This window comes from Melanotaenia boesemani, chromosome 21 (assembly GCF_017639745.1).
Source record: "Melanotaenia boesemani isolate fMelBoe1 chromosome 21, fMelBoe1.pri, whole genome shotgun sequence".
NCBI lineage: Eukaryota > Metazoa > Chordata > Actinopteri > Atheriniformes > Melanotaeniidae > Melanotaenia > Melanotaenia boesemani.
In genome coordinates, this window is record NC_055702.1 from 76,387 (window position 1) to 98,935 (window position 22,549).

The 22,549-nt window shown below is 43.1% G+C and overlaps 1 protein-coding gene across 7 annotated transcripts in view; it reads right to left on the bottom strand.

Moving 5' to 3' along the window:
- The window catches only part of jakmip3 (Janus kinase and microtubule interacting protein 3), a 120,247-nt gene that overhangs the window by 23,296 nt on the left and 74,402 nt on the right, over positions 1-22,549 (bottom strand). For 5 of the 7 annotated variants that reach the window (XM_041974695.1, XM_041974693.1, XM_041974690.1 and 2 more), the window contains 3 exons: positions 22,456-22,515; positions 12,544-12,609; positions 12,098-12,166 (listed from right to left, as the gene is read on the bottom strand). In XM_041974695.1, coding sequence (XP_041830629.1) covers positions 12,098-12,166; positions 12,544-12,609; positions 22,456-22,515 — 195 coding nt within the window. The remainder of the gene's footprint in view (positions 1-12,097; positions 12,167-12,543; positions 12,610-22,455; positions 22,516-22,549) is intronic. The other 2 variants (XM_041974694.1, XM_041974697.1) reach the window with 1 other exon arrangement.

Genomic DNA, 22,549 nt, shown 5'->3' on the forward strand with positions numbered 1-22,549 from the left:
GCAGCACCCAACTCACACACGGTGAGAATTTTTCATATCGGAGTCACATTTACCATCCTTCTCTCACTATCTTATGAAAATAGGGTAGGAATCCCACTATCTTATGAAGACAAGATAGGTTTTCACTATTCTGCGAAAGCAGGGTAGGTCACTATTCTACTGAGGTAGGGTAGGTTAAGTCCGGCATCGAAGTGAAAACTTTGGTGGAAGTAATAGGCTTTTTAAAAATTTTTGTGCCTGAGTGTTGGGCTACTCGAAGTGAGAAAAATCCAACAGGAGATGTCCTAGTTGCATAAAATAGGAAACACAGCTGGTAAGGAGAGGGAGGGTGAATGGGACCCCCCAATATGTAACAAAGGAAAAAAATAAATAAATAAATAAATAAAAGGGCCAAACAATAATATTTAAGGATATATATAAGTAATAAAATAAATATATAAATATGTCAAATAGGTGCACCTTATAAAATAAAGAAGAAATAAATATATAATAAATATATAATAAATAAAATAAGCGTATTGCTGAAGCATAAAAGGAAAGAATAATGAAACCAAAGAAGAAGATAACAACAAAAAGAGTCAAAGAGTGTGTGAGTGTGTGTGTGTGTGTGTGGCTGGAGATTCCCTCACATTCCGAAGCAGTAGACAGAGAGGACACGTTGCTGGTAATAATGAAGCTCTGTCTAACAGTTTAAGTAGGATTGAGAAATCTCATGAAGAAATAAAATGGGTACTTTTAGCAGTAAAAACTAAATTAGCAGGAGATGCTAAATTTATGCCTGGAAAAGATCCAGATAATGTAAAACGATCTGATCAGGCTGAGGAAATGTTTTGCTCTGCTCCAGAATACTTAATACACACAAGGACACTTTCAGGTGTAAAAGCTGGTTGTCTGTTTGGAAAGAAAAATAGAACATTTTATCCATAAGTTTATCTGAAAAACTGTAGTTTTTGAGTCTCAGCTGACTTGTATTTGCATTCATAAAATATTTTTATAAGAATTTCATTCCTTTCTTATGGACACCTTCATTACAATGCTTTAATTTTATTGTGTTCTTTCTACTTAATTCGTGTGTTCTTTTAAACTTGTCAAACATGAACAATTTTTACCTTAAAGGAAATGAGATCTATCAAATCTCTGAGAGAAAATACTTGCATCTTTCCTCAGACACATGCATAATCTCTGTAGGATAAATATTGACCTATTGTCTTTTTTCTTCTTTTCCTCCTCCCTCCATCTCTGTCGGAGACACCCTCTACTGAAGCTCACAGGCTGCATACCTGACCCGACTCAGTTCTTCCGCCGGGATAAAAGTCAGCAGAGACCCAATGATATATATATGTATATATATATATATATATATATAAACTTTCTATCACCACCATATCCTACGAACTGATTTGGATGCCCATTCCTACCAACACCACCTGATGTTCAGGTGGTGTGACATCTGATATCCAGCATTTACCACCAGAGTTCCTCTGCTTCTAGTTTCAAAGAGACTGAAACCAGATGTTTGATGGATGTGTAAACATCTGTTTTTGGATGGTAGGACACCATCCTCCACAACGCTCCTGATCATGCATTTGTTGAGAGGACAAGAAGACTAAACTGGGACAAGAAACTGACTATGAGCTCTGTAGTCCAGCTCCGAGGTGGCGTGGCCGCTGGACTTTGAGGGGCGAACAGAGAGGTGGGTGCTGGGGGCCCGAGGTTGGAAAACCATCCGGTTCTACTGACCAGAGACAGAACATCCATGTGGTGAGAAGGGTCATTGGCCATAAAAATCAAAAGGCGGTTTGCCATCTGACTGGTCCACAGCAGAGCTGACTCAGAGATGGAAGCAGTCATGTGACCAGTTAACACAATGATGGTGAGATTGATCTGATTTCTTACCACAGATAATTAATGATTTCATTCAAAATCCTATATTGAAGTTAAGCAGATCTACATCTTTTTATGGTAAGAAAGTGCTAAAGCGTAAACAGAAGAAAGCTTCACTTCTAGACATTTCCCACACAAAAGACTAGTTCACAGCTGGAACTAGAGACACCTTTACATGCACAAATACACGCACGCTCACTGCAACGAAGTACCTGCTTGCTATGATCAAATAACATGACATGACATGAGCTACTAACCCTGTCTTGTTTTGTTTTCATGATTTAGAAAGAACAGAACATGTTTAGTGAGCTGGTGGCAACAACCTTTCCTCAGTTATCCAACACTGATCGGCTCATTTATAAAGGAGAAAGAAAATGAGTAAAACGAGATGAAAATGATGTTTTATCTATTTGATCCCTTCAGACGCATCTTAATTGTTACTCACTGACACATGAATTTATATTTTCTCCAGATTACCGTCTAACCGTTGACCCAGGATCTGATAAGATGGTATCTCTCTCATTACTACAGCTGAAGTAGTGAGAGTGAGTAAAACCTTCCTGCCAGAGGTGGAAATGCCAACATACTGGTCCTTATGTACATTTCTGTAAATACCGAACAGCAGTTTCCCTGCTTGGTTCTCTGTGGTGATGCAAACTGCAAGTCCCCTGATTTCCTGAAAAAAGTGTGTGTGATTTGCACCAAAACTGTTCATGTGTCTCTGGGTCCTGATTATTTTATTTTATCTTTCACAAATGGTTTAAGTTAAGGTTTTAATACTCTTGGTAGTGTATCTATAATTTATATTTAACAAGAACTGAATCTGAAACAGCTTTAAAGATACAAACTGAAGGCATAATAGATTTATTTTTCAGTCCCCCTAACTAAGAATCTGAAATCTGTCTGAAAACAGATGAATCAATAAAGACCCACCTTTTTAATTTAGCTTTTACTTAATATTTATTCATTTTATTTTTATTTATTTTATTCCTCTAGCCTATTTATTTTTCTATGTTAACCCATTTTTATTTATTTTATGCTTTTATTCTATTTATATTATTTTTAGGTTATTTTCCCAGTGTTTCCTCGGAGGGGGCTCTCTGCACCGGGGGCTTTTCATCGGCTGTGGCTGCTGCGGCTCTGTCCTGCGGGTTCTTTAGGCCTAGTTGGGTGGCTCCTCTGCCTCTCAATTGGCCGTGTGCCCTGGGTCGGTGTCCTGGCGGTCGTGGCCGGTGGGCGGCTCCCGGTGCAGACGGCTCCCTGTGATAGTGTTTCCTTACCAGGCTCATCTGTGCTCAACCTCACATTAGTCTTTTAATATGTGCAAGTATGTGTGTGTGTATGTGTATGCTTGCTTGTACACAAGCGGGGAGGGAGGGGGTTATGTGTGTGTGTGTGGGGGGGGGGGGGTTGTTTTAACCATGGAAAGCACTTTGTGCTGCATTCCTGTATGAAAAGTGCTCTATAAATAAAGATTGATTGATTGATTGAAATAAATTGCTTAGATGAAATTTCCTAAGACCTAAAGAAAATGCTGATGTTAAAATAAATTTAAATTACATTAAAGGAGCTCCTCTATTAACTGTCATCAGATGTAACTGTGTGCAAATTACTTTAAGTAAAACAAAGAAAACCTTAAACACTTAAACAACAAATGTTGAGGCAGGTAAAATTACTTTTAGGTCATTGTTAGCTCTGCATTTAAAACAAGAAAATGCACTATAAAATGACTACTGGGATGCCACAAGAGAAAAAATTAAAAACTTGTTTCATATTGGTCTGATATCCATGGATATTTTAAACTGATTCTCTTATAAAAATTATAATAATGAAAAAAGGGTTTAGTAAAAGACTAAAAGAGGAAAGCGCTGCTCGAGCAAATTTGGCTGATGATGGACACATTATTTAAAGCAATTCCAATTGGGTTTGAGTCCATATCATCTTGGAGTTGAAAGCATTAATAAAAATCTCCAAAACAATTAATGTTTTCCAAACAATTTTAAAATGAACTTTAAGGATCCTCATGAATGCAGGAAAATTGACCTGCTCTGATTTGGCCTTTCTGCGCAGAACTACTGACGTGACTTTGACAAAGTTTCTGACTCCGACCTGACGACAAACGACTGATGGACTGATATTGGATGAACTTCTTGCAGGTTATTATCCAGGATTGTTTCCACAGAAGGCTGATTGCTGTTTTATAACGCTGCTAATTCTGCTGCCATTAACAGTTACTGTTACAATCTGTCCTGCCACTCCTCCAGCACTCCCCTGTCCTGCCACTCCTCCATTCACTCCTCACCTCCCTCATCCTCCACACCTGTTCCTCATCCGCTCATCAGTGATCTAGTCAACCTGCCACACCTGTCTTCCTTTGTTCCCCAGTCCTTTATATACACCAGCACCATAGTCATTCCCTGTCGGACCTTAACCTACACACGTCATGGACTCACCCCTTCTCCATTCCATGGTTCCTGTCCCTCCTATTGACGCCTTCAGTTCAGTATCCGTAAGACCTCTTCCTGATATCCTGTCTTGTAAATAAAGAATGTTTAACCTGCCCTTGTCTCCGAGGAGTCCTGTGTGACAGTTACACACTTATTTTCCTGAAAAACAGGACTGATAATCTGTTTGCAGGAGGAGGAGAAGTCTACTATAAATATCTTTTGTAAAATATGTGTATGTGCATTTTACATTCAAACCTGACTTTGACCCATATGACATTTTGGGATGAAGTTTTACAGGTGGAGTGAAAATAATCATCATGTACACATGTGCTTGTACTGATGAGGATTGTTTCACAGGGGGATGCCGGAACAGGCAACTTTAGGATTCAAGCATACAAGAATTTTGATGTTTTGTGTACAATTTTACTCCTATCTGGGATACTGTCACATATTAACAAAAATGGAAAGTATATCAGTTTTTTGGTAAATTGACTATTCCACCATGCACCCCTGGTTCTGCAGGTATTGTGTGCCCTACTGATGGAAAACCCTGCCTTTCTTATCATTTCTTCCCCTAGTTTGCTAAGTTGTCACATGGGGTGGACCATGTGCCAAAAGGGGGGATGGTATCTTCTATAACATCTTGGTTTACAAAAGGCTTCACTGTGGTGGCTGAACAGTACTGCAAAAATGTTTGATCTGTGCAGGCTACAATACAGCCCGCCCTCTTGCCTGCCCTCCAGCTGGTCATACACCATCTAATCAGCCTTTTGATCACGTGATGATGGATTTTATTGAGTTAACACTTGCAGAAGATAAGAAATATTGTCTAGTCATGGTAGACATGTGGCAAAATGGGTTGAAGCTTTTTCAGCAAAGCATGCTACAAGTTCAGTCGTGGCTAAGGCTCTGGTGACCGAGATCATTCCAAGATGGGGATTCCAGTTAAGGTCTCATCTGACAATGGTTCACACTTTGTCAATGCAGCCCTGAAAGAGGTAAGTGGACTGTTGGGGTTCCAGCTTAAGACTTATTGTGCTTATCACCCACAAATCAGGCGGAGCAATCGAGCGTGAAAATGCCACTTTGTCAGGTAAGCTGGCTAAATGTTGTGAAGACACAGGATTGTCCTGGCCTAAAGCCTTCCCACTCACACGAGGATGAGGAAACGTGCCCGAACAAACGCCAGCCCATTTGAGATTCTGTTTGGCAGATCTCCTCACACTAGTCTGGATCCCCCAGGACTCTTCGTGTCTACCACATACTGTGAAGGTAACATGCTTGCTTATTGCTAAAATCTATTCAAAGTTCTCTCACAGGTGCACAGTGTGGTTAAGAAAGGCCTGCCATGCCAGCATCAGATCTGCTCCACTCCTTGGTTCCGGGAGACTGTATCTTGGTCCGGGAGATGAGAAGAAAGCACTGGCGTTTTTGAAAGGTGGCTGGGTCCATTCCAGGTCCTGTTGGTCGCTCACACAGCCGTGAAGGTCGCTGAAAGGTCCACGTGGATCCATGCATCCCACTGTAGGAGGTTTCAAGGTACACCAACCCCAGCTCCAGCTGACCTCTCAACCACAGGGCAGAATAATCCCTGAGGTCAGTCCCATGTGAGGTAGTCTACCCTCCACGTGGCAACATGAAGTGCATCATGTTCTTCATCCTTGTTGCCTTCCTCCTCTGGTACCTGGATCCAACCGGACCTCGCCCAACACAACGCACCCTAGCTTCGTCCCAACCCGCCAGATGACTGCAGGGGACAGAAGCACCCTCCTTGAGGAGGCACCGCCGAGATGACTACACCCTTCAGCATCATGACCACACTGATAACCTTTGGTGGCAAGTTGCTAACATGTCTGCTTGTGTTTCATCTAGAACTGTTTTCCACTTAAGAGATCGTACTAATCCGTATGCTTCCCCACCTCTATGAAAGGTGCTATGATGGGTTTGCACTGGTGGGGTGTTGGGGTTGCATGGGCTGTGGAAGGCTTATCTATCTCTTTGGAAAATGTAACCTCTTTAGTGGATTCTGGTCTGTGATCCATGATGCCCTTACTGATCTCTGGGACACTCTACACGACCGCAATAATGCTACTTTGCCCTCTAAGGGGTAGAATTTTTGGGATTGGCTTACTAGTGGTTCCTGGATCACTGTTCTGACTAGAGTTGCTACTCTTCTGGCTATATTTCTCCTTTGTGTTCTGGTTATTTTTTGCTGTGTTTTTCCTCTGATCAAATGTATGCTTAACAGAACGTTCAATTTCCATGTTTGTCATTATGCTCCAGCGGATATCTCTCTATACTATGATGCTAGTGGTTTAGAGTCCTTTGAGTAAATTTTCTCTTTATGTGTGATTAATATGTTGCATTTTAATCAAAGGGGTGGATTATAATGGAAAATTTAACACACATGCACTTTGTATTGTTACAAAACCTTGTCTTGTGAGTTACTAAGGAAGGAGGATGACTTGTACCCAGATATGAACTGAGTGAGCTCCATTTACCTCCCCTTCCAATCTTCTGATAACATTCCTTTGAAACAGAGGACTAATGATTTACCTTGATGTGATCAGCTCATGCTGGCCTTTATAAACCAAACCCAAATGCATCTGTTCAGACTCGTGCAGTCATACCTCTTTGAGTGTGGGACTCTGATTGTCTGATCAGCTCTTGATAAAAATATTTTGTTTGATTCTCACTTAGTGTGTGATCTTTGATAAATAAAATTCCACAACACTGTCAACAGGTTTGAGCTAAAAATAGAAGAGTTGGGTTAGGGTTAGGGTGCAGCTGTGCTGCATTCACGGCCCCACAACTAATTAAAACTCCTGCAATCAGAGCAATTTTCTCTTGAGATTAAGCAACGCGCTGTTGAAATGATAAATACACTCCTCAAGGTATTTGGCTGAGATGTAACACTATAGGTAGGAGACAATCTAAACCAAAGCAGGGAAGCAGAGCACGCTGCATGCTAGGCAACAAGCTAACCCACACAGACCGGCTCTGCCCAGTCACACGAGGTCTCTAACCAACAAACTGGAGGAAATTTGTCTGTGGTCTGATGTAAGACGGACAGCTGTGTGGAAACCTTCACCAAGACCCCAAGTGGTGGCCAGGGGTGGCCAGTGCCACCCTGAACAAAAAGCTGGCCACCCCTGAAAATACTGTATTTTTAATTTTTTTTTTTACTATTAACACCAACATTAACCAAGGCTGTAATAAATGAAAATAGCCATCCCTATATAATGGCAGATAATTTCATTTAGTCTTTTTCTAGGAACACTCACTTCTGATCAGAAGTTCTTATGTGCCATAAGCTCAAACTGACCCACTTCATGTTTATGTTCAGCAGACTACATGGACTTGTGTAGTTACGCATCATAGACTTAATAACCTTTGGCCACCCTGCCATTTTCTATGGCCACCCCTAAAAAAATCTCTGTGGGCATACCTGCAAGACCTTGCTGGACAACAATAACCATGACATAGCGGTGGACCTAGCATTGCTTCGGGTAAGACCAGAGGCAGAGGTTTAAATCTGTACGTCCACAACTCATGGTGTACAGCTATGAACATTACTGGAACCTTCTGCTCCCCGACCTGGAACACCTGGCAGAGAAGTGCAGACCAGTTTAAATTGGTTAGAGAACTCAGCTGATCCTGATGGTAGCAGCCTACATACCACCACAAGCTAATGCTAAGCTAGCGCTGGAGGAGCGGTTCTGCCTGATCACTGGGCATATTAACGCTGATCCAGAGGCGGCTGGGATCGTGGCTGGGGACTTTAACCATGTGGAACTAAAATCTGTCCTCCCCAGATTCCACAGTTTTATCAACTTTCCAACACGAGACTTTAAAATACTGGAGCAGGTGTACTAGAACATTCCAGAAGCATACAAGGCTGCAGCAGCTCCTCACCCCGAGATGTGGAGCTGATCCCTGCCTACAGACCTCTGATCTGCAGTACCAAAACACCACCAGAACCATCCAGGTCTGGACTGAGGAGGCTTCCCTGAGCCTTACAGGACTACTTTGAGCACACAGACTGGGGAGGGTTCAAAGAGGATGCTGATCTGGAGGAAAACATGTTGTCTGTGCTGTCCTATGTTCACTTCTGATGCTGTCCTTCACACAAAGACCATCCTGGTTTCCCCAACCAGACAGACAGACAGACCCAGGAAGTTCCACAACCTGGTCTGCCAGCATCACTCTGCACCTGGATCAGGGACTTCCTCACCTTCAGGCCCAGGTAGCGAGGATAGGGAAGTCAACATCTTCACCACTGATCCTCACCACTGGAACACCGCAGGGTTGTGTGCTCGGCTCCGCCCTCTTCACCCTCTTCACACAGGACAGCTCTGCCATCCACCCACCACCACGGCTGGGAAGTCTGCAGACGATCCCACCGTGGTGGGTCTCATATCCAACAGTGATGAGACCTACAGAGAAGAGGTCCAGAGTCTCTCAGAATGCTGTTCCAGGAACAATCTGGTTCTTATCAACAAGACCAGGGAGGTCCTAGTGGATTCCAGGAGGTCCAGGAAGACTGAGCACACTCCTCTCTACATCCACGGAGAGGCAGTGGAGTGAGTGGACATCCACATTTCCTCTGACCTCTCCTGGACTGAACACTCCCACCTTGTGAAGAAGCCCAACAACAGCTCCTCTTCCTCAGCAAGGTGAAGCGACAGGACTCTCTTCTCAGCTGCTGGTGAACTTCTACAGAACCTCCATGGAGAGCATCCTGTGTCTCAGAGTGACTGTACGGCAGCTGCATAGGACCAGAGGAGCTTAGCCCAGCTGGTGAGGACAGCTCATGGGATTGTGGGCCACCGTCTACCTGATCTGGACCCCATCTACACCGCCCGAGTCCAGAAGAGGGCCAGACGCACTGCAGCAGACTCCGCCCACCTGGGCAACACCCTGTTAGTACCGCCTCCATCAGAAAAGCTGGACAGGAGCATTAAAACCACCACAGACAGACTCAGAGACGGCTTCTTCCCCAACAGCCCCCTGTAGTTCATCACTACACCCCCTACAGTAGTCACACACACACACAACACACACACACACAGACTTCCACATCACTATAGAGCAGTGAACATGTTGCACTGTGGTGCGGAGTGTTCCTGTAGGCCGGTGAACTTGTCGTGCTGTGGCGGGGTGCGTGCTTATAGGCTAGTGAACACGTCGCATTACATTTCTGTATGCCTGTTAACGCATCCCATTCTGGTGCGGTACGTTCCTGTAGACCGGTGAATGCATTGCGTTTTAGAAAAAAGATTAACAGAAATGCAATTACTGTAATAAAAACAAAGGGAAGATGTTAAAATAAAATAGATAAATGTGTGGGGAAAGACAATATTAAAACATGATTCCAGCTTTAAAGAACCAGATGTAGATTTTGACTTCTAAATAAAAACCAGTCCATGCAGCAGAGAACAGGTGGGTCTTTAACCTGGATTTAAATAGACAGTGTTTCAGCTGATCTGAGGCTTTCTGGGAGTTTGTTCCAGACATGTGGAGCATAGAAGCTGAATGCAGCTTCTCCATGTCTGGTTCTGAGTCTGGAACTGATAAGAAACTGGATCCAGATGGCCTGAGGGTTCTGGTAGGTTCATACTGGGTTAAGAGGTCTCTGATGTATGTTGGTACTAAACCATTCAGAGGTTTCTAGACCAGCAGCATAACTTTAAAGTCTATCCTCTGACGGACCGGCAGCCAGTGTAAAGACCTCAGAGCTGGACTGATGTGGTCTACTTTCCTGGTCTTAGTGAGGACTGGAGCAGCAGAGTTCTGGATCAGCTGCAGGTGTCTGACTGATGTTTTAGGTAGAACCTGTAAAAACACTGTTACAATAATCAAGTCGAGTAAAGATGGAAGCTGGACTAGTTTTTCCAGGTCCTGCTGAGACATCACATCTTTTACCCTTGATATGTTCTTAAGCTGATAGGCTGACTTTGTGGCTCCCTTCTTGTGGTTCTTAAAGTTTAGGTCTGAGTCCATCACTGCACCCAGATTTCTGGCCTGGTTGATGGTTTTTAGGTCTGAGTCCATCATTAGACCCAGATTTCTGGCCTGGTTGGTGGTTTTTAGGTGTATAGACTGAAGCTGGTGACCTTTAATCATTTCTCTTTGGCTCCAAAAAACATCACCTCAGTTTAGTTTTTGTTTAACTGGAGAAAGTTCAGACACATCCAGTCATTAATCTCCTCAATACATTTACCAAGCGCCTGTACAGGTCCTCGGTCTCCTGGTGACATTGTAATATATATCTGTGTGTCATCTGCGTAGCTATGGTAACTAATGTTGTTCTTTATGACCTGTGCCAGTGGGAGCATGTAGATGTTAAACAGAAGAGGCCCCAGGATGGAACCTTGGGGAACTCCACATGTAATTCTTGTCTGCTCAGATGTAAAATTACATAGAAAGTAGTGTAGTACCAGAGAGGCCCACCCAGCTCTCCAGTCGGGAGTAATATATTGTGGTCGACTGTATCAAATGCAGCACTGTGGTCCAGTAAGACTAAGACTGACATTTTTCCATTGACTGTATTCAAACATATGTCATTAATGACTTTTGTCACAGCATCTCGGAGCTGTGGTGCTGCCTAAAACCTGACTGGAAGACATGGTAGCAGTTGTTTTATGTTAAAATGTCATTTAGCTAATGAAAACCAGCTTTTTCGATGATCTTACTAAGAAAAGGAAGATTTGAGATCGGCCTGTAGTTGCTCATGTGTGTCTAGATTGTCCCTTTTTAGATGAGGCTTAATTACAGCTGTTTTTAGAAGCTCTGGGAAGACGCCTGAAATTAAAGATCAGTTCACAATCTGTAACAGATCTGGCTCCAGAGTCTTTGAGACCTTTTTTAAGAAACCTGTAGGCAGGATGTCCAAGCAGCAAGAGGAGTTCAGCTGACATAAGATGTCGCCCAGATCTTTGCTATTTATGGGATTAAACTGTTTAAACTGGTTTTCAATGGACACAGTATATCTGTTGAACCTGCTGTTGATGAGTGTTAATGAGTGGTGCGGGGCGTTCCTATAGGCCGGTGAATGTGTAGCTTTCTGGTGCGGTGTGTGTTCCTATAGGCCGGTATACGTGTGGGCGGTGTCCGGTATACAGTCAACTGGACCCCCCCCCACCCCCCACCCCCAACACCCCACCAGTTAACCTGGTCCAGTGGCCTACGGGCATTTGCCCAACCTACCTGTATGCTGATTGTCCATCCTAAGGGTGAGCTTAGTTCAGGCTCTCACTTAGGAATGCAGCCCGTTTAGTTTTTGCCATTGGTTATATTCTGAATGATTTGTCAGTTTGTTTACTTTCTACCTCTGTGCATATTTTCTTTTATTTGTTAATAAAATATGGTTTTATTTGTAAATCCGTCTGTTTGGGTGCATAATTCGAACGTGTGATTTTCCTTTTTAGATTACTAGAGGGTAGACCACCCTAGCATCCATAGTTAGTGGTTTTGCCATGCTATAAGTAATGTTTTAACATCTTCTGTATCGTTTTATCCTCAGTAACGGTAAACGTAATGATGGACAGAGTAAGTCGTTAGATTATTGGTTCCAAAAACAGTTGTTTGTTTTATATTAAAGAATAATAAATTTAAAAAACTCCATTTATTTTTACAACATTACGTCGATCATAGTTAAGTGAAATAATAATAAACAAGGGCTATCAGTCAGCTGGGTACAGTGATCGGAGTCACAAGGTGATCCTGAAGCTGGTGATACGTTTCCTTCAACAGCCATTTTTTACCTTCTCATTTTCAATGTCCAGCATCTTCTGCTGCAGAGCTGACTTCGTCACCTCGATGGACTCCAACCACTGAAGAGAGACAGGTGTAGTCAGGAAGGGAAACAGCTTAACCATCTCCTCCGTGTTGCTTAGCAACCATCTACAGCATTAAACCACTGTGTGTTCCACATGTCAGTTTGTATCCAGAATAAGAAATGGAGCTAACAGATATTGATCAGTTTCCACCTGCCTCCTGCAAAGCTAAGCTAACTGTTCATGTCTGATCCAGTCTTTCTGCTAAGCTAAAATAATCTTGAATTTCCCTCAGGATCAATAAAGTATCTATCTATATATCTATCCATCTATCTATCTAATCATCTGACTCCTTCTGGTCCGTTACAGAAGCAGGAATATTAACAGTGATCAAAGTTTCTGTATGTTTGTGTTTTTCTTCAGGTGTAACTTACCTTTTCTGCCAGAGTCAGAACCGTCCTAGCATGAATAACCACCACTTGCTCTTCATTGGCCAGATTCTACAGAAAAATATCATGTCAACAAAGTGATAAAAATGTCATAAAATACCATGAAATACTAAAAGTCAAGAAATCATGTAACTAAATTAAACAAACAGAAAAATAAGCTGTGTTACAAAAATCAAACAATAAATGAGAAACATAAGAAATGGAGTTTTCTAAATAATATGCTCGGAAGGGATGCTACATCTCCGTCTTTTCTTCAATCTGGTGGTCATTTCATTACAAAACCAGTGAATATAGCCAACCACTTAAATAACAGGAGAAGTTTGAATTAGAATTAGTATTATGGCAGGGAAGAATTGAACGTTACTGTGGGCCAGGCTGAAAAGTCGGTGTAGATAATATTGATTCAAAATTATTAAAACCTGTTGCACAGTTAACTGCAGATCCCATTGCTCACATTCTAAATTCCAGTCTTGACAAGGGTGTCTAACCACTAGCTTGAAAAATGGCTAAAATTTAAAAGTCTTGGCTTAGACACTGAAGGATTGTAGCTTCCCCCAGAAGTAGATTCTGCTCTGTTCTTTCTTCCTGTTGCATTTCCAGCCCAGCCTGTTGTCCAGCTGAACTGAGCCTGGCCACTGCCTGTACAAAACAATCATCTCTTCTAGATGAGGCGGTTGTTTCTGCACCATCTCAAAAACTGACTGACCAGCTCTCTGTACTCAGCTTCTTGACCATCACTGATACTCCCCACAGCTGCAGAGTAATCTGACTATTTCTGGAGATGACAGGTATCAGTGAAATGGTAAGAGTGCAGTCCTTTGTGGTGCTCCAGTGTGATAATATGATAAGTGCATACTATCAAGATAACATGATGACATCACAATGATACAGAATCATAAAATTTATGAATGAAAAGGTGATTACATGATTGTGACATAACATGGTAAAATCATAATATGATTCAATTATAACATGATGACATGACAACAGAACACCAAGATAATGTAGCACCATGGTACCAATATAACATCATGACGACATGACATGAGGAAGCTACAACATATTCTGATCACATGATGGTAACAACACATCATGATGACATGCTAACATCACAGTATCATCATACACATTGTTAGAACACACTCCAAGCCTTCTCACAATGTAAACTCTACATGAAAAGTAATAAATAAGCTGCTTCAAAAGGATAAAGTTTCCTCTGATCTAACTTCTGTTTTTTTAAGAGGTCAAAAATCTCTAAACAGCCCATTTGATAAAGCTGAACATTTCTTTGTAGGTAAAGAAATTCCAGCTTGCAATAAAAATCCATTGGACGTTCTTAAAGGTTCACTGCCTATTATGTTTGCTTTTAAGCCCTTTGCCAGGAAAAAAATGTAGTCACTGACCAGTCATTTCACCTTAGCCAGTAAGGCTTTATGTTCCACCTCGCACTTCCTGTTTGGTTGCCCTGGTAGAGGCCAGATGCACTGCAGCAGCTATGTTCTGATGAGAGCAAAACGCAGCTAACCTCGTGAGAACAGTGGGTAGACAACCAGAGGTTTTTCCTGCCAGTCTGAAAGTACCGGACTGACCCAAAATTTATGCCCATGTGTTTTCTTTACACTGGTCAGGTTTCTTGTTAGAGTTGAGGAACCGGAGACCTGGAGCGTGAAATGGGATCCCCTTTGTTTAAAGCTTTTCTAGATACCTTTCCATTAATGGATGACAAGCCACTGCCTGTATTGAACTGACACTCAGAACAGTGGACCGGTTTCACACCATCCACCTAATCAGAATGACAACAATAGGGCCTAACATACAGTCTTTGAGAAGACATAAAATAAAATTAACCTGCGTGCACTTGTAATAAGGGAAAAATAAATAAAAGCAGACCCAGGGATGGCAGGAACCCGGAGGATGAGTAACCAAAATAAAACGAATACACAATCGTACACATTATTTTTGTAAGACTGTGTGTGCTTTTTATTTTATTTACCTGACCCAAAGCCTAAGCCCTAGTACTGCACATTGTTAGGAAGAGCTAAGAGTGAGACAACAGTTATGGGAAAGCCAGCAGAACAACGTCCTCTTTAAACTAACCTCGGTCCCCATCGAGGGAGAGACAGGGACTGGAATGGGTCAAACGTCCCACAGAACAAAAATTTAAGAAAACTGTTAAAAATCTGCAATGTTCGAATGTCTTGCCAAAACGACTTGTCTTGACTTCAAACTTCCCAAAGGTTTGATAGTTACAAAAAGTAAAGCACGTGTAAAAATAGAGGGTAATGAGATTAGCTGTTAGCTGAGATTAGCTCCCAAATCACTACTGTTTCTCAGTCATTCTACCAGCAGAACTTGTCGCATGAGGTGAAACCACTCTGAGTTGTTGGTGTAGGAGCAAATGGTAGCCTGTACCTTATTTAGGTTACATTGAGATCAGTGTCTAATCCCAAAAGAGTTTCCAACACTAGCGCTAGTAATCCCACTAGCGTACTAGATGTACTTTATGAGTTACACTGTAATGCTAGTTCCAAGCTTCTACTATCAACATCATTTGACCATAAAGCAGTGCTAAATGTTCTGAAGATGCCACATACACAAAGCCAAGATGGTAGCCTTAGCCTAGTTACTGAGTAGCAAAGATCCTCAGTCAGTCCCAGCAGGCCAAAGTGTTGTGCTTGATGGTTCTGTAAGTGTCATACCACTGAAAAATCAGTCATCATTGAGCACCCCTGTATTTACTTTGCCAAGTGGTGTGCCAGTCATTGATTTGCCTGAAAGATGACCATACAGAGTACCTGTAGTGTTCACAAACGAGTCTGACCAGGATATTTTCAACATAGTGTGTCCAAGTCCAAATCAGACAATTACCACAAATCCAGTTTGAGCTTCACTTTAGAAGGTTCTCCTATTAGCTGAGTGGAAAGAACATGTTAAACAGAAACTGAACAACATGCCTGAAGTTTTTGCACAAATCTACCTTAATTTTGGGAGAACTGATCAGGTACGTAAAACACCAAATCAAACTGATTCATTTTAAGTTCATTTTAAGGAGTTCAGCAGTCTGACAGCTTCGGGGAAGAAGCTGTTCCTGAACCTGGTGGTCTTGCTCCCTATGCATCTCAGCCGCCTGCCTGAGGGGAGGGGTTGGAAAAGTCCATGTGCTGGATGGGTGGAGTCCTTCATGATGCGGAGGGCCCTCCCCCTGCATCGTGCTGTGTAGAGGTCTGAGGTGGTGGGAAGGCTGCTCCCCATAGTCCTCTGTGCAACCTTTACCACCCTCTGCAGAGCCCTCCTCTCAGCGGCAGTGCAGTTGCCGTGCCACACGGTGATGCAGGTGCAGAGGACGCTCTCCACCGAGCAGTGGTAGAAGCTCCTCAGGACAGCGCTCCCTAGCCCGGCTCGCCGCAGCTTCCTAAGGAAGTAGAAGCGCTGGTGTGCTTTCCTGACCAGCTGGGAAGTGTTGGTGTTCCAGGTGAGGTCCTCGGATATGTGCACACCCAGGTACCTGTAGCTGGAGACCACCTCCACAGCTACTCCTCCGATGTGCAGGGGAGGAGTAGGGCGCTTATCCTTCCTGAAGTCCACCACCATTTCCTTGGTCTTCTTCACATTGATGCAGAGGTTGTTTTCTCTGCACCACTGCACCAGGTGTTCCACCTCCTCTCTGTATTCCGACTCATCGTTGTTGTTGATGCGTCCCACAACCGCTGTATCATCTGCAAACTTCACTATATGACAGCTGGGATGTCTCGCGGAGCAGTCATATGTCAGCAGAGTGAACAAGAGGGGGCTCAGCACACAGCCCTGAGGAGAGCCGGTACTGAGGGTGATGGAGGAGGAGGTGGAGTTATGGATCCTGACAGTCTGAGGTCTGTTGGTCAGAAAGTCCAGGACCCAGTTCCCCAGTGTGTTACTCAGACCAAGGGTGGAGAGCTTCTGCACCAGTGTCTGTGGGATGATGGTGTTGAAGGCAGAGGAGAAGTCCAGGAAGAGCAGGCGGGCATATGAGTTTCTGCTCTCCAGGTGGGTGAGGGTTGTGTGGACCACTGATGAGATGGCATCATCAGTGGAGCGGTTCTTTCTGTATGCATACTGATGTGGGTCCACGGTGACGTTGATGGAGTCTCTGATGTGGGCCATAACCAGCCTCTCGAAGCACTTCATGACTACCGGGGTCAGGGCTATGGGTTGGTAGTCATTCAGGCCTGTAACTGTGGGACACTTTGGGATGGGGACAATGGTTGCAGTCTTTAGACAGGTGGGAACAGATGCCAGTGACAGTGAGGTGTTGAAGATGTCCGTCAGCACCTCAGCCAGCTGGTGTGTGCAGTCTTTCAGTACACGCCCTGGGATGTTGTCTGGGCCAGCAGCTTTGCGGGGGTTAATTCCTCTAAGGGTCTTCCTCACATCAGCAGTGGACACACAGAGGGGCGTGTCACCAGGTGGTGGTGTTAGTCTATTGCAGGAAGGGGGGGAGTCAGGGTCCTCAAAGCGAGCGTAAAACCTGTTTAGTTCGTCTGGCAGGGAGGGGTCCTTTGGACATTGTGCATCCTTGGTGTTGTAGTCTGTGATGCACTTTATGCCCATCCACATGCTCCGGGGGTCGTTGGAGGTGAGGTGACCCTGAATCTTCTGAGCGTATGCGGCTTTGGCCCTCTTGACGCCGACCGTCAGATCTTTTCTCGCCGTTCTTAGTGCTGATGCCTCACCTGCCCTGAACGCAGCATCCCTGGTTTTCAGCAGAGCTCTCACCTCAGCATTCAACCAGGGTTTCTGGTTTGGGTAGCAGGTAACTGTCCTGGTGGTGATGACATCATCAGCACACTTGGAGATGAAGCCGAGGATGGAGGAGGTGTAGTCCTCTAGGTCCACCTCTCCCTCACACATAGCTGCCTCTCTGAAGACCTGCCAGTCAGTGCACTGGAAGTAGTCCTGGAGCACAGAGGCTGCATCACTGGGCCACACAGTGACAGTCTTCTTTGTTGGCCTGATCCGTCTCAGCAGGGGGTGGTAAGCTGGCGCCAGCAGGATGGAGATGTGGTCAGAGAGGCCAAGATGGGGGCGAGGAAGAGCTCTGTATGCACCACGTATGTTTGTGTACACACAGTCCAGAGTGTTGTCCCCTCGTGTGGGAATGGTGACGTGCTGGTAAAACCTGGGCAGAGTGTCCGTCAGTTTCACGTGGTTGAAGTCTCCCGCAACCACGTAAAGTGCCTCTGGGTGCGTAGTCTGCAGCGAGCTGATGGTGTCATGTAGCTCCTGTAGCGCTTCGTTAGCATTAGCACCCGGTGAGATGTAAACAATGGTGACGAACACCGCGGTGAACTCTCAAGGCAGATAGTGCGGCCGACATTTCAGCGTCACAAGTTCTATCGCCTCAGAGCAGTGGCTTTTTACCAGTCCACAGTTTGTACACCAACCTTCGTTTATGTACATACATAGTCATCCTCCTCTCGACTTCCCCGACCGGTGATCGCGGTCCGCACGGAATAGCTGCAGGCCGTCGATCTGGAAGGCTGAGTCCGGCATGTTGTGGTTCAGCCAAGTTTCCGTGAGACAGAAAACAGCACAGTTCCTCATCTCTGTGTAAACATTCAGCCTCAGACGCAACAGGTCCACTTTGTTGTCCAGGGAGCGGACGTTGGCCAGGAAGAGAGTTGGAATTGGAGGCCTCCTCGCCTTCAGCTGGGCAAGCACACCCGCCCGCGTTTCTCTCTTTTGTCTCCGGGCACAACGCTTCCTTTTGCCCGCAGCGCCCCGTACTCTGCTGCGCCACTTTGTTGTCCTCAGGAGCCCCCGTCTCCCAAGTGCGAATTTCAGCCCTGGAGTTACGGTCGTGATAACCAAACTATCTCTGATGAGTGCGAGTTTGGTTGTGCTGTACTTCACACGCAGATTTTGCACAGAAGTAGTGCTAAAAGTGGTCTCTAAGTTGTGAAAAACAGCCTTAGTCCCGGGAGCTCGAGAAGCCGCTGCTCTACTGTGCTCCGCCATTTTCATGATTCCCTCCAGATGTTTGTTAGTGCTCAAGGCGATTTTTCTAACACCCCGTTAGATTTCCTGGCTTCTCCTCCTGCTTACACTCCCCGGATCTGTTATGATGATACTGATCTTCCGCTTGATTTTTCTAGTGATGATGAAGTTTAGATTGTGTGAATAGTTTTCTCTTTAGTCATCTTAGTTTGCTCTTATTCTCATTCATATGTATGCTGATATGTGTTTTTTGCTGGTGATCATATGTGTTGAATTGAGGTTGATTTTTATTTCCCCATTCAGAGTTATGATGAAGTTTCTCAAATCCTCGTGAATTGCAACTTCTGATGTTTTGTCTGAATGTATATTGGGAATGGTGATTTGATTTGATTGATTGTTTTGGTTGTTGAATGTAATCATTAAGGGTTTTTTTTTTTTTACTCCAATTACATTACATTTATTACATTTATCTTTTATGGGTTTCCTGTTTTTTTGTTTTTTTTGTTTCCTTTGTCTTTCCATTGTTTTTTGTTTCAATTGTTTTTTTCCTTGTTTTGATGTGTTCGTTAGCAGTTTGATGACGCCGTAAGAGTTTTGGGTTCACTAGTTGATTGTGGTGTTCTCATTTTTATCCACTGTACATCTCTACCTCAGTGGTTTTCCTTGTTTGATGCATTTTTGTGTTAGTCAGTGGAAATGCACAACCAATGCACTAAACAGACACATGATACATCATTAATATATGAACGCAAACATAGCCTGTCAGGCTTGCTTTTCTCCCAACTGGTTCAGAGTAACGCTATGTCAGATGTTTATTTTAATTCATTTAAAAGAGGCAGTGCATATAAATGTAAATATTCCATCTTGGTGGATTTCATGTGAAAGCCCAGCTTCTACCAACAAAGCATCTACTGCATTTTTCCTGTTTGGGAATCTGCACACTCTGCAAATCCTGTAGACGCCACTCATAAAGTGCCTGTAAAAGCCTGTGTCTCTGCTGGAACATAGACCTAACTGTATGGGATTAAAAAAAAAACACAAAGAAAAAAACTGAAGATTGATAAACAGTTGCTGCCATTAAACCTGAGGAAAGAAGAAACAGAGAGTTCAAACAGTGAAATTGCCTTCACATGTTTGTGTTGTCAGTGACATGATGACATCGTCATGTATAATGTTGAACTTTGACTTTTGGTTAGAAACAATAGATGTTAAGATCAGTAGCCTGCTTCAAAGAGATAAGGTCTTTACTGTGGACAAAAAACTGAAAAATGACTCAGTTTTAGAGGTTTAATGCTGCTTTCAAATGAACCCGCTACTGAATTGGTACAAAAACTCAAGAATAAACCTTCTCGGTATGATGGGTTTAGTGCAGGATTATGCTATTACCTTGAACCAAAGCTTCCTAAATAGACATCTGAAATTAGACTTGTTGTTTTGTGGAATATGTTTGTTTTGTACATAGAACAGCACCTGTTACATGACTATTTAATACATTTACAGCATACCAGAATCTTCCATAAGCTGCATCCTCAACAAAGCAAGTTGCTGCTTCGTGCATTAAAATGAAAATAAATGTTCAGTTGCTTGCATGTGTGTGTTTAATGAGCAACTGCTGGAAATAAACCGAAAATATCATGATGAAACAACCCCAAGTCTAACATTGCTTCCTCAACACAGAACGTCTAGACTAATGTTTAAATCATCAGGAAGATTTCAAAACACTTTGTTCATATAAAATTTATATTTCAGCTAAATTCAGTGCAGAGTCCTTACTTCAGCAGAGCAGGCATTTAATTATGATAGTTTTTATGTTAATACCTGCCAGAGTTTGATTATTTTAGTCTATTCTTAAAGAATGAAATGAGAAATTGGATTAAATCATAATGAACAATTTTCTGTAAGGATTTTTTTTTTTTTAGGTTGCATGTTGGATGCACCAGGCGTTTTTTATTATTATCGTTATTTATATATTTATTTATTGTAAATATTCTAATACATGTGTAAGTAAACATGAACATTTGTGTTGCTTCTCAGGTGAACTGGCCTGAGTTTTTGGCCCGTAACAATAGTGGCAGCCTGATGGTGGAGCCACAGAGCAGCACCCTGTACAGCACCGCCATCGTGCAGAAGACAGATTAGAATTTTTGGCTCTAAAGTGGGCGGTAACAGAGAAATATAATGACAGCCAAGATAGATGCAATGAGCTACCGCTGGCTTGCTGGTCTTTCCACCTTTAATTTCAAGCTGCAGTACTGAGCAGAAAAACTAAACTCTTATGGAGATGGTTTTTCAAAAAGGCTACATGGACAGCTAATTAATGCTGCTGTATAAAAAACAAGGCCAAGAATGTATACAGGAATTCACCCAAACACATCCAGGTGAGCAAAAAGCTGTGCTTAGCTCAGATGCTCTGCATGCTATCTGTAAAAAGCGTTGTCCTTGCGGTATAGCAGATCAGTGCAGAGCTGAAGAACACACCCTTGCTCTGGTGCACTCCTTAGCTATTTCAGTAACTGTCCTGTCTGATGATTTTGGGAATGAAGAGCAGTGTGGTGGTCTGCCCATCATTCCCATTTGTCTGTTGAGCATCTCAGAGAACAAGAGCTGAGCCTTATATGAGGGAAATCATAGCCAAGCTAGAAACAGGGGAAAAGATAGCACCCACCATTAGAACAGACATTACCTTGTTACTAAGGAAATGTGTCTCCATAATGAAATCGAACTTGATCTTGTAAGAGCCAGGGTTTACTGGCCAAGGATGGCAGCTGATGTGGAGAGAAAGATTAAAACGTGGGACCGCTGTGTTAGCTGCTCCACTGGTCAATATAAAGTCCAGCAGACCCCTTGAACCTGTTCATCTGACCTTTACCAGCGCAACCAAACAAGAAGTGAAAGGTGGAACATAAAACCTTACTGGCTAAGGGGAAATGATGTCACATTAACCACTGGCTGTGCTTCAAGTCACAAAATACAGTTTTTGCATATTTTATCTCCACAGCCAGTTTTGGTTTTTACCCTTTAAATCTAACTATTCATTCATTTTACAGGACTAAACAATGAATTATTGTGGTGTTAACAAATTACTGTTATTTATTTAAGCAGTATTTCTACTGTGGGTTACAAAAACCCACTTCCAAAAACCCTGAACTATGATGCCCCCCCTCATCACCTGAACTTTATACCCCCTCAGGAACAAGAACAGCCACTTTAACGAGCTCAACCAGACCAGAAGGTAACTCAGTCTGCTGTTGCTCTATAACCAGAAACAGATATTACAATGACTGTAATCTACCTTGTTTAATTGTTATCCTCTTTTATTTACTCAGTGATAGCTCTTGTTCTAATAGGTTTGATAGAACCGTAATTAAAATTTTCTGTCCTGTACGTGCTACACAAAATGACAATAAAGCTGACTTTGTTATCATGATAACATGTTAACATCATAACACAAAGACATGAACACATTACAAAATGATAACATGAGATCATAACATGTTAACATCATGAAAACATGATAACAAAAAACATCATGACCTTAGTGGTCCGGTGGGTCAGTGACACACATGTAGCGTGAATGTCCCAACAACTGATAGACAGTCTCAGCAGAACTGGAGAAGCAGTCTACCAGAACCAGGAAGTCCAGAACCAGGAAGTCCATTTTACGATTAGCATGAACTGTGGGGCTAAGAATCAACAACAACCCCCTCTACTTCACATTAGGGAGGAACTATATGTGGAGCAAATGTATGAAAACAACACATCGACATAAGCTGAGTCAGTAATGTAAACACAGGAACACATAAGCCAAATATTAAACATGTGAGCCCTACCTGTGCACAGGTGGGGTCACATGTTCTCATTCAGGGCATATTAAGATGAAAAGCTGTGACAGACACACACATGTACAAAATAAATTCAACATACACTTACGGCGTTATCTCCCAGGATGTCCAGCTTCTTCATCAGCTCGCTGATCACGATGTCCTGTTGGTGAACAAATCACCGCACAGGTGAGTAT